This window comes from Phocoena sinus, chromosome 11, assembly GCF_008692025.1.
Source record: "Phocoena sinus isolate mPhoSin1 chromosome 11, mPhoSin1.pri, whole genome shotgun sequence".
Lineage (NCBI taxonomy): Eukaryota > Metazoa > Chordata > Mammalia > Artiodactyla > Phocoenidae > Phocoena > Phocoena sinus.
Window position 1 is genome coordinate 9139622 of NC_045773.1, and position 13773 is coordinate 9153394.

At 37.3% G+C, this 13773-nt stretch overlaps 1 protein-coding gene across 1 annotated transcript in view; it reads right to left on the reverse strand.

Moving 5' to 3' along the window:
* The window catches only part of GRM7 (glutamate metabotropic receptor 7), an 814585-nt gene that overhangs the window by 364377 nt on the left and 436435 nt on the right, over positions 1-13773 (reverse strand). The window contains 1 exon segment of the mRNA XM_032649804.1: positions 8465-8619. Within this exon segment, the coding sequence (XP_032505695.1) occupies positions 8465-8619 (155 nt within the window).

The window sequence follows — 13773 nt, forward strand, 5'->3', positions numbered from 1 at the left end:
ACCAGAAAGTTGGCACCACACGCAACACCTTTGGCTGCATCTCTGTCTTCTGGCAGGAGCATTTGCAAAAACAACATTTAGAGAGATCTTCAAGATGGCAGAGGAGTAAGACGTGGAGATCACCTTCCTCCCCACAAATACATCAGAAATACATTTACATGAGAAACAACTCCTACAGAACACCTACTGAATGCTGTCAGAAGACTTCAGGCTTTCCAAAAGGTGAGAAACTCCCCATGGACCTGTCCGTGTGGCTAAAAGGGTCCTGGTGCTCAGGCCTGTGCCTCTAAGGTGGGAGACCTGAGTTCAGGACGTTGGTCCACGAGAGATCTCCCGGCTCCACATAATAACAAATAGCAAAAGATCTCCCAGAAATCTCTATCTCAATGCTAAGACCCAGCTCCACTCAACGACAAGCAAGCTACAGTGCTGGACACTCTATGCCAAACAACTCTCAAAACAGGAACACAAACCCACCCATTTGCAAAGAGGCTGCCTAACATCATAATAAGGTAGCAGACACCCCAAAACACACCAATGGACGTGGTCCTGCCCACGAGAAAACAAGATCAAGCCTCATCCACCAGAACACAGGCACCAGTCCTCTCCACCAGGAAGCCTACACAACCCATTGAACCAACCTTTTGGCAGACATCAAAAACGACAGGAACTATGAACCTGCAGCCTGTAAAACGAAGACCCCTAACACCATAAGTTAAGGAAAATGAGAAGACAGAAAAACACACAGCAGATGAAGGAGCAAAGTAAAAACCCACCAGACCAAACAAATGAAGAGGAAATAGGCAGTCTACCTGAAAAAGAATTCAGAGTAACGATAAAGATGATACAAAATCTTGGAAATAAATTGGCGAAAATACAAAAAACGTTTAACAAGGACCTAGAAGAACTAAACAGCAAACAAACAATGATGAATAACACAAAAATTGAAATTAAACATTCTCTAGAAGGAGTCAATAGCAGAATACCTGAGGCAGAAGAACGGATAAGTGACCTCAAAGATAACACAGTAGAAATAACTAAAGCAGAGCAGAATAAAGAAAAGAATGAAAAGAATTGAGGACAGTCTCAGAGACCTCTGGGACAACATTAAATGCACCAACATTTGAATTATAGGGGTCTGAGAAGAAGAAGAGAAAAAAAAGGGACTGAGGAAGTATTTGAAGAGATTATAGTTGAAAACTTCCCTAATATGGGAAAGGAAATAATCAAGTCCAGGAAGAGCAGAGAGTCCTATACAGGATAAATCCAAGGAGAAACATGCCAAGACACATACTAGTCAAACTATCAAAAATTAAATACAGGGCTTCCCTGGTGGTGAGGTGGTTGAGAGTCAGTCTGCCTGCCGATGCAGGGGACGCGGGTTCATGCCCTGGTCCAGGATGATCCCACATGCTGCGGGCGGCTGGGCCTGTGAGCCATGGCTGCTGAGCCTGCGCATCCAGAGCCTGTGCTCTGCAATCGGAGAGGCCACGACAGTGAGAGGCCCATGTACCACACACACACACACAAAAAAAACTAAATACAAAGAAAAAAATATTAAAAGCAGCAAGGGAAAAACAACAAATAACATACAAGGGAATCCCCATAAGGTTAACAGCTGATCTTTCAGCAGAAATTCTGCAAGGCAGAAGGGAGTGGCAGGACATATTTAAAGTGATGAAAGGGAAAAACCTACAACCAAGATGACCCTACCGAGCAAGAATCTCATGTAGATTCAATGGAGAAATTATAACCTTTACAGACAAGCAGAAGCTAAGAGAATTCAACACCACCAAACCAGCTCTACAACAAATGCTAACGGAACTTCGTTAGGCAAGAAACACAAGAGAAGGAAAAGACCTACAATAACAAACCCAAACAATTAAGAAAATGGTAACAGGAACATGCCTATCGATAACTACCTTAAATGTAAATGGATTAAATGCTCCAACCAAAAGACACAGACTGGCTGAATGGATACAAAAACAAGACCCATATATATGCTGTCTACAAGAGACCCACTTCAGACCTAGGGACACATACAGACTGATGGTGAGGGGATGGAAAAAGATATTCTATGCAAATGGAAATCAAAAGAAAGCTGGAGCAGCAATTCTCACATCAGACAAAATAGACTTTAAAATAAAGACTATTACAAGAGACAAAGAAGGACACTATACAATGACCAAGGGATCAATCCAAGAAGAAGATACAATTGTAAATATTTATGCACCCAACATAGGAGCACTTCCATACATAAGGCAAATAAAGGGGGAAATTGACAGTAACACAATCACAGTAGGGGACTATAACACCCCATTTTCACCAATGGATGGATCAACCAAATGAAAATAAATAAGGAAACACAAGGTTTAAATGATACATTAAACAAGATGGACTTTATTGATATTTATAGAACTTTCCATCCCAAAACAACAGAATACACTTTCTTCTCAAGTGCTCATTGAATATTCTGCAGGATAGATCATATCTTGGGTAACAAATCAAGCTTTGGTAAATTTAAGAAAATTGAAATTATACCAAGTATGTTTTCCACGCACAATGCTATGAGACTAGATATCAATTGCAGGAAAACATGTGCAAAAAATACAAACACATGCACGCTAAACAATACACTACTAAATAACCAAGAGAACACTGAAGAAATCAAAGAGGAAATAAAAAAATACCTAGAAACAAATGACAATGAAATTAGGATGACCCCAAACCTATGGGATGCAGCAAAAGCAGTTCTAAGACGGAAGTTTCTATCAATACAATCCTACCTCAAGAAACAAGAAACATCTCAAATAAACAACCTAACCTTACACCTAATGCAATTAGAAAAAGAAGAACAAAAAACTGCAAAGTTAGCAGAAGAAATCATAAAGATCAGATCAGAAATAAATGAAAAAGAAATGAAGGAAACAACAGCAAAGATCAGTAAAACTAAAAGCTGGTTCTTTGAGAAGATAAACAAAGTTGATAAAGCATTAGCAAGGCTCATCAAGAAAAAAAGGGAAAAAGACTCAAATCAATAGAATTAGAAATGAAAAAGGAGAAGTAACAACTGACACTGCAGAAATACAAAGGACCATGAGAGATTACTACAAGCAACTCTATGCCAATAAAATGGACAACCTGGAAGAAATGGACAAATTCTTGGAAAAGCACAACCTTCCGAAAATGAACCAGGAAGAAATAGAAGATATAAAGAGACCAATCACAAGCACTGAAATTAAAACTGTGATTAAAAATCTTCCAACAAACCAAAGCCCAGGACCAGATGGCTTCACAAGTGAATTCTATCAAACATTTAGGGAAAAGCTAACACCTATACTTCTCAAACTCTTCCAGTATATAGCAGAGGGAGGAACACTCCCAAAAGCATTCTACGAGGCCACAATCACCCTGATACCAAAACCAGACAAAGATGTCACGGAAATAGAAAACTACAGGGCAATATCACTGATGAACATAGATGCAAAAATCCTCAACAAAATACTAGCAAACAGAATCCAGTACCACATTAAAATGATCATACACCATGATGAAGTGGAGTTTATCCCAGGAATGCAAGGATACTTCAATATACGCAAATCAATCGATGATATACACCATATTAACAAAATGAAGGAGAAAAACCATATGATCATCTCAATAGATGCAGAAAAAGTTTCTGACAACATTCAACACGCATTTATGATAAAAACCTTCTAGAAAGTAAGCGTAGAGGGAACTTACCTCAACATGATAAAGGCCACATAGGACAAACCACAGCCAACATCGTTCTCAACGGTGAAAAACTGAAAACATTTCCTCTAAGATCAGGAACATGACAAGGTTGTCCACTCTCACCACTATTATTCAACATAGCTTGGAAGTCTTAGCCACAGCAATCAGAGAAGAAAGAGAAATAAAAGGAATCCAAATCGGAAAAGAAGAAGTAAAGCTGTCACTGTTTGCAGATGACATGATACTATACACAGAGAACCCTAAAGATGCTACCGGAAAACTACTAGATCTAATCAATGAATTTGGTAAAGTAGCAGGATACAAAATGAATGCACAGAAATCTCTTGCATTCCTATACACTAATAATGAAAAGTCTGAAACAGAAATCAAGGAAACACTTCCATTTACCATTGCAACAAAAAGAATAAAATACCTAAGAATAAACCTATCTATATAGACAAAAGACCTGTATGCAGAAAACTACAAGACACTGATGAAAGAAACTAAAGATGATACAAACAGATGGAGAGATATACCATGTTCATGAAATGGAAGAGTCAACAGTGTGAAAATGACTACACGACCCAAAGCAATCTACAGATTCCATGCAATCCCTATCAAACTACCACTGGCATTTTTCACAGAACTAGAACAAAAAATTTCACAATATATACATGGAAACACAAAAGACCCCGAATAGTCAAAGCAATCTTGACAAAGAAAAATGGAGCTGGGGGAAACAGGCTCCCAGACTTCAGACTATACTACAAAGCTACAGTAATCAAGATAGCATGGTACTGGCACAAAAACAGAACTACAGATCAATGGAACAGGATAGAAAGCCCAGAGAGAAACCCACGCACATATCGTCACCTTATCTTTGATAAAAGAGGCAAGAATATACAATGGAGAAAAGACAGCCTTGGTGTGGTGCTGGGAAAACTGGACAGCTGCATTTAAAAGAATGAAATTAGAACACTCCCTAACACCATACACAAAAATAAACTCAAAATGGATTAAAGACCTAAATATAAGCCCAGACACTATAAAACTCTTAGAGGAAAACATAGGCAGAACAGTCTATGAAATAAATCACAGCAAGGTCCTTTTTGACCCACCTCCTAGAGAAATGGAAATAAAAACAAAATAAACAAATGGGACCTAATGAAACTTAAAAGCTTTTGCACAGCAGAGGAAAACACAAACAAGATGAAAAGACAACCCTCAGTATGGGAGAAAGTATTTGCAAATGAAGCAACTGACAAAGGATTAATCTCCAAAATTTATAAGCAGCTCATGCAGCTCAATATCAAAAAAAAACAAACAAGCCAATCCAAAAATGCGCAGAAGACCTAAATAGACATTTCTCCAAAGGAGATGTCCAGATTGCCAACAAACACATGAAAGGATGCTCAACATCACTAATCATTAGAGAAGTGCAAATCAAAACTACCTTGAGGTATCACCTCACTCCAGTCCGAATGGCCATCATCAAAAAACCTACAAACAATAAATGCTGGATAGGGTGTGGAGAAAAGGGAACCCTCTTGCACTGTTGGTGGGAATGTAAATTGATACAGCCACTATGGAGAACAGTATGGAGGTTCCTTAAAAAGCTAAAAATAGAACTACCATATGACCTAGCAATCCCACTACTGGGCGTATACCCTGAGAATACCATAATTCAAAAAGAGACATGTACCCCAATGTTCATTGCAGCTCTATTTACAATAGCCAGGACATGGAAGCAAGCTAAGTGTCCATCGACAGATGAATGGATAAAGAAGATGTGGCACTTATATACAATGGAATATTACTCAGCCATAAAAGAAACAAAATTGAGTTATTTGTAGTGAGGTGGATGGACTCTGCCATACAGAGTGAAGTAAGTCACAAAGAGAAAAAGAAATACCATATGCTAACACATATATATGGAAAGTAAAAAAAAAAAAAAGGTTCTGAAGAATATGGGGGCAGGACAGTAATAAAGATGCAGACAGAGAGAACGGACTTGAGGACACAGGGAGGGGGAAGGGTAAGCTGGGACGAAGTGAGAGAGTGGCATGGACATATATACACTACCAAATGTAAAACAGATAGCTAGTGGGAAGCAGCCGCAGAGCACAGGGCGATCAGCTCGGTACTTTGTGACCACCTAGAGGGGTGGGATAGGGAGGGTGGGAGGGAGACATAACACGGAGGGGATATGGGGATATATGTATATGTATAGCTGATTCACTTTGTTATAAAGCAGAAACTAACACACCATTGCAAAGCAATTATACTCCAGTAAAGATGTTAAAAACAAAATGTAAAGAAAAAAAGAACTGGAAGGATTTAAGGATGGCTACAATGAAGGATTGGGTTGCAGAATGAATTATTTAGTTACCCCAATATGCCCTGCTCCTTCACTCCTCTGCTCCCACCTCTTGGGTTTGGAGTAGAGGAGTTTCTTCGCTTTATCTGATGAGCTTTAGTGCATCACTTCCTGTTTTACCTCCTCTCAGGCATCTTTCCGCAATCACAGCATCACCACCCTAGACAAGCTTGCATTTTATCTTACCCCACACCATCTACCCGTGTATTCCGCACTGTGCCTGCAGTATTTCTCATGTTACATAGTCATCAACTATTTTCTGATACATTTACTGAGCTCTGTATGCTTTGAGGACGGGATTTTTGTCCTCTTCTTATTTTTCCAACTCAGCACAGAGCAAAGCACACAGTAGATAGTTAAGTTTTTAGTGAAAAGGAGTGGAAAGAGTTAAAATGGCTTTTATTCTTGTAGCTCATCTGCAGATGTATTGGGTTGGGTAGGAAGATAGGCAGTCTTCTCCGGACACATATTTGGGAATGAAATTAATTCAAAGCCTCTCAATGAACACATGGGTGACTCATGGGATCTTTATCTCCCTGAGATAACACAGAAAGGAAACAGTGACAGAACCACAACCTGGCTTGTTTAAAAAGGCCCACAGAGAACATGCAGCATTCTGGGGAGAATAATTACTTAGATTGAAGTAGAGACAGAATAGAAAGAAAGGCAAATATTTGATTCTTTGTGAGTGAGAGGATGGAGTTCTTTTTAAGGTGCAAAGCATGTTTTATGGAATCTTTGGAGACCTTGCCCATCCGAAAAGGAAGACAAAGCAGGATACCAGCGGAGGAGTTGTTTTTCTTTACAGCGTCTTCTTTTAGCAATAACTATTCAAATTAAAGGAGAACATAAATTGTAATCAGCAACTTTTGTTAGATCAGAAAGATGCCAATAAACGCCCTCTCCTCCTTCTACCTCTCGAAGAATCTTTGCAACAGCAAGGAAGGCAAAGGAAAAGAAAAGGGGCAGCAATTTCAGAAGGTAAGAGAAAGAGAAAAAGAACGTAAGAACAAAAGAGCCCCAGGAAGGCAAGGCGATGTTGGTGCCTGAGCTGGATCATACAGTGTATGATCTTGGGGGTCAGAAGGGACCTCAAGAGGTAATGGGGGAAAAGAATCCCTACAGTTGCTGGAGAGGGTGTGGAGAAAAGGGAACACTCATGCACTGCTGGTTGGAATGTGAATTGGTACAGCCACTATGGAGAACAGTATGGAGATTCCTTAAAAAACTACAAATAGAACTACCGTACGACCCAGCAATCCCACTACTGGGCATATATCCTGAGAAAACCATAATTCAAAAAGAGTCACGTACCAAAATGTTCATTGCAGCTCTATTTACAATAGCCCGGAAATGGAAACAACCTAAGTGTCCATCATCGGGTGAATGGATGAAGAAGATGGGGCACATATATACAATGGAATATTACTCAGCCATAAAAAGAAACGAAATTGAGTTATTTGTAGTGAGGTGGATGGACCTAGAGTCTGTCACACAGTGAAGTAAGTCAGAAAGAGAAAACAAATACCATATGCTAACACATATATATGGAATTTAAGGGAAAAAAATGTCATGAAGAACCTAGGGGTAAGACAGGAATAAAGATGCAGACCTACTAGAGAATGGACTTGAGGATATGGGGAGGGGGAAGGGTAAGCTGTGACAAAGTGAGAGAGTGGCATGGACACATATACACTACCAAACGTAAAATAGATAGCTAGTGGGAAGCAGCCGCATAGCACAGGGAGATCAGCTTGGTGCTTTGTGACCGCCTGGAGCGGTGGGATAGGGAGGGTAGGAGCGAGGGAGACGCAAGAGGGAAGAGATATGGGAACATATGTATATGTATAACTGATTCACTTTGTTATAAAGCAAAAACTAACACACCATTGTAAAGCAATTATACTCCAATAAAGATGTAAAAGAAAAAAAAAAAAAGAATCCCTATAGTTATCCTGCTACGGAAATAATGGAGAAATTACAAAGGGAAAATACTCTTAGAAAATGCAGCTCGCTTATATACACTTTTACTGTGTTATTATTTCACTTCTTCTTAAGGGTAATGATCTCTCAGAAAGCTCTTTTAGCATAATAAAACAAAGGATATATGCTAATTGGGATATTATTATGAAAATAACATGATTTTTTCAAAAGAAGACTATCAGCTAAAAGGATAGACCAGATATAGGGCCTCATTTGTATTTCATGGCTGCAAGTTTGAAACTATCCTGCATAAATTATGTAAAAAACCCAACCCACAAAGAGACACACGTTTAGCCACCCTAACGTTTAGCCACCCTACACAGCACCAGCCATTCTCTTAGAGTATCACGCTGCTGAGAAAACTCATACCTTCCACAGTTGCTCGCTTGGGCTGAATGGTGATGGCTCCTTCTGCAATATCTTCATGCTGGTGCAGTGGGTTTATTTTGGATCCCCAGCTGTCTGATCCCACCCAAAGGAAATGGCCTACTTGGTCAGCTCTTTTGGCTGCTGCAAGGATCTGCCTGTGGAGAGGAACATTAAAAATATATCTTAATGATAAAGAGCAGCTATTGAACACATACATATTAGGAATCAAGCAGAAGAAAAGCAAGTTAATGTTTCTCAAAAAGTAAGTGATCAATAGTAAGAAAAATGATTTACATCCTTAATATATAAAGAGTTTTTGTAAACCAATAAGACAAGTAATCAAAGTAGCTTGAGGTAAATAGGCAGAGTATTAAAAATCAAAAGATAAAAGGAGTAATATAAATAGCCAGTAAGCTGGTTATTCACATACATTAAAAAGGCAGAAAATGTGAATTAGAACACAATATTTAACTTTGGCCAAAACGTTCGTTTGCTTTTATTCTGTGTTGTGAGTTTTGGCATGAGGCTGGAGACGTGAGCACTCCCATTCGCTGCTGGTAGTACGTATCTTTTCTGGAAAGCAATGTATCAGTATAAATGAAGCATCTTGAATTATTTATAAAAATGAACAGAAATTCACATTAAGCTTGAAACATGTACAGCTCATGTTTATAAATGAAAATAGTATACAAATAACAAGGGCAATAAGGGCAAATAAAAAAAGGGAAACTCATTCTTCATGAAATTAATACAATAATATTTTTGGAAGAACAGGGGATGGATCAGAGGTAACTACATTTGTCCAACAGAAACTACTTTGGTGGGTAATAACAGCAGCGGTGGTTGGTTTGCCTCTCAGGACTTGCAGATACCAGGTACCACAGATGTACATGGTTCAATACAGTATGACTGGTTGAAAAACTGTATATGAAATTGCAAAAACCAAAGGTCTCCTTCTCTTTCATCTGGGCAGCATATGGAATGGTAATTTTCTAATAAAATCCTAAGGAATACGTTCTGATACTGTGAACACCCAAACAGTAGAAGGTGGTAGATGTGAGGTGGTGAGTTAAACATGACGGTGGTCGGAGTGAGGGAAGAAGTTAAATTACCATTAAGAAATGAGATGGTAACACCCTCTAGGAAATCTTCACCTTGGCTTACAGAATTCTAGAAACCAAAGGTGTGTTTTCCCAGGCAGAAAACAGCTTCTCTGGAAAAATCTGAACCACCCCAGGAAAAAGATTTTAGATACTGACACAGAATTTTTCTCTCATGGAATGGCCACTGGGATGCCTGACCAGTCCACCCAGAGCCCTGTCAGTTGACAAATTCTGCCCATGTACATAGAACTCTCTGTGTCTTACTCAAATGGAAACTGCCGGAAATGACGCATCATTGTGGAAAATTCCCAAGGTAAAATAGAAACCAAATAAATTAACAAGGGAAAGGAAATTGGTGTGGAGTGAGGCAGAGAAAATACACCAGAAAAACAAACAAAAAAGAAGCAAGTGCAGTTAAATGAGAATTATCATCTCTATTACCAAGAATGAGATAGAAACAACAATAAGAAATAACCCTTAGTTATTAAAAATATGAAACTAAAATTAAGTTAGAAGAGATAAAGAAGAAAGTGAAGAAACATTTTCAGAAAGCAAAACGACAACAAAAAGGTATAACATACACAAGAAGAGAAAAGTGTCTTAAAGAATAAACCCAGGAAGACTTGCATCCAACTAATAGCATTTCCAGAACAAATGTAAAGAGAAATTAAAGTTTTAAATATCTTTTTAATGAAAAAAAAACCTTCAAGGAATTGAAAGTATGAATTTCCAAATTAAAAGAGACTCATCCAGCAATTTAATGGGGGGAAATAAAGCATGTCACAGAATTAAGAATTCTGGAAAAAGTGAGAATGAAGCTTTCAAGAGAAAACTGGGAACTTTGGAGAGTAATAAGAAGCAGAATATTACCAACCTCTCAAGAGAAGGGGAAAAAAAAAAAAAGGATGACAGATGATGAAGTAATGCCTTCCAAATTTTGAGAAAAAAACATTCATAATCTAGAATTCTAATATTTAACACACACAGAATCGCTATACAAATGGAACTGGCATCTATAAAGGTAGAAAGACAGACAGATAGATAGATAGATAGACAGATATTCAAGGGATCTTAAAGATCCCTATGCAATCCTAAAGATTTCCTATGCAAACTTAGAATCTCAAATGCCTTGCAAGTTTCAAGTTTTGTAACTCATCAGTCACCATAGATACTTGCTATATATCATTTACGTGCCAGGTATGATGTGTTTAAAAATAAATATGAGACCACACCTTACATTTCCAACTAGTAATTAAGTGTGGAGGCAGGATGAGAATATTTTTAGGCATGAAACACACAGAAAAGTTTTTCTTTAATTTTTCCTTTACTAGAAAATCGTTGGAGGGTGCACTTCAGCAGAAAAAGAAAATAAATGATGAATAAAAATGAAAGAAAGAGAGAGAGAAAGAAAAAGAAAATCTTAAAATAATAGAGACCAGTCTAGTTTAAAACAGAAAGATGGAGCTTTGTCCGAAAAAGTAATGGAACTCACAGATTATTTTATATATATGAACATATGGGAAAAGTGACAGATCTAGGACATTAATAATAAAATATTAAAGATAACTATGCAAGTAAAAACACTGTCATATTAACTCCAGGAAAAACACAAAGGTTTTCCCCCAAAATCATATCACAGAAAAAATACTTGATGCTGTAGTATATAATATTTATACGATCATAATAATGTCAACTCTGATTTTTACTAAATGAAAATCTGATAGAACAATGTTGGGAAGATAAAGGAGGTGTCAATGAGCCAAATTCTACCTCACATAAGAGGAACTGATAGATAATATTTTAAAGTAGTAGTTCCAAAATTGCAGTATAAGCACGTTAGGCAGGGAAAAGCAGTAGAATTCGCTTAAAGAAATATAATAATTGCTCAAGGAGAACAAAACCAGAGAGTATGGTGGGATGGGACAGGAGACCAATGTTTTGCATCAAAAATGTTTTAGTCATATTTTGTTTTTTTAAAAAAATTATGCACCTTTATTATTTTCACAAAAATAAAACACAATCGTTTATACTTTATCCATAGAGATACCATTTCTATTGATACTAATCTATCCAAAGGATATGATTACTGATGCTGTGAAAATCGTATGTTCATTACTGGAGATGACCTAAATGCAGAGCAATAAGGGACTGGTTAAAGAAATGATAGTGCAGCCAAAGGATGGATTAGAGACCAATTAAAATTCTACATAGTTTGATTTCTGCACGGTATTGTTAAGAAAAAAAAAGTCAAATTAAAAAAACTGAAAAAGACGATTCCGTTCTTACATAATGAAGGCTGGCCCCACATATATGAATATATGCGTACTTAAACATATATAGAGTTGTATGACAGCACAGAAAAATAAGGATAATACACAATTTGTTGCTAATAACAATTCATTGAGAAAGTGCTGATGAGGTTTGAAGAGCATGAAAAGGATGGGGAGAAGCCAACTATAACAAGGTAAGAAAGACAAAACTGATATAAATACAAAAAGTAAATATTCACTTTAATATGTTTACATAAAAGTGTGGGTTAATTTATTAAGAGAAATAAGATTAAACCATTTAAACATATTATGGTATGAGATGTGAACTGCAAAAAGTAGAATATCAAATTCTATGTGATCCTGATTCTGTTGGGGAAAACTTACTTACGTTTAGAATAAAATAATTGCAAATGTTAAACCAGAATTTTATTAGTGGTTATCTCTGAGTGTTGGGATAGCAAGTTTTATAGGGGATTACTTGCGATCCTGATTTGTGATTATTCTCTCTAACCTTTAATTCTTCTAGATAAGCAGGGGGCAGAGTAAACATAAGGATTCCTTTAACTAAAATGCAACGGCAAAAATGTTTCCATTATTTTCCAATGGGTTACAATAGCTCTGTATTACTTTTATAATCAGAAAAAAAAAGTGTTTCAGGAAAACAATACACTCCGTCTAACATTCAAATTATCAGTACCCATGACTGACTAAGCACTTAGCTTCAAAATCTAGATATTAAGGTCTTCTCACTGCTATTCTCTGACAAAGTATTTGAAATTAATGTTCTAAGAAATCTCAAAATTCCCCATCTACAGTGCAGATCTTCTGAAAAAAGAAATAACATAACATTGTGGGTTAACAGTGGGCTTAAGTTCATGTTTTGGGAGAGACTTATAATATGCACTTGACTTTTATTACTGTGCTCAAAAACTATTACTGCTGTCACTTCTATGAGTCACACTACACAATGGTATTCAACCACAAACTCCCATGCAAAAAATAATGAGCACAGCTATTGAGCAGATTTTATACCTTTTTACATCGCAAACTAAAACCTCACACTACCTGCAAGTCAAGGATATTATAACCAGTTAATCACCAGAGCTATTAGTAAATAAATCTTTTATGTGCCATGTACATAAATATAAACAGGGGGCCACACCTTATCAATGTATTACATACTTTAGAATGTGCAAAATATGTATGAAAAAAATTTGAGATGATTAAGAAAAGTATGAGTTGACAAGACTTGGAGCAAAAAAAAGAAAGACTAATATTATAACAACAAAGTGCCTTAAATAACTAAATCACAAAGTGTTGAAGAAAATGCCCTAAGAGCGAGAGAATCAGCATTTTGTAAGCAGAGAAATGATACGTCTAAGGGGTGATCAGAAACAGTTTCATGGAGAAGGGCACGTTGGAAATAAACCTCGAAGAACAGACACAATCTCAACAGGTAGAGAAGTAGAGGAGAAACACCATGAGTCAAAGCCCTGATGGAGGAGTGATTAGGACACACTGGAGGAACAGTAATGCATTGTAGGTGGAGAACTGAGTGAGTGAAGGCAGGGTCTACATGCAAAAATAGGACCACATTTTAAAGCATCGTGAAGTTTGGAGAGAGAGGACTTCACTTAAATTATTAAACAGACTAGGCATTTGATTCGTTCTCATTTGATGACATTCACTGAGGATCTGCCATGTACTGAACACTGTGATAGGGCTAAGGATATGAAAGGGACTCAAAAGGGACATCACCTCTGTCTTAATGATGGCTACAGACTAGTGGAGAATACAGACACTACTTAAATGATCAAAGGATGTAAAATTACATCAGTGACATAAACTATGAAACTGAGTTGTTACGACAAACTTATCAAAGCTACATTGTTCAGAGAAATCTTCCCTCAAAAGCAACACTATCGATGGCACTAAA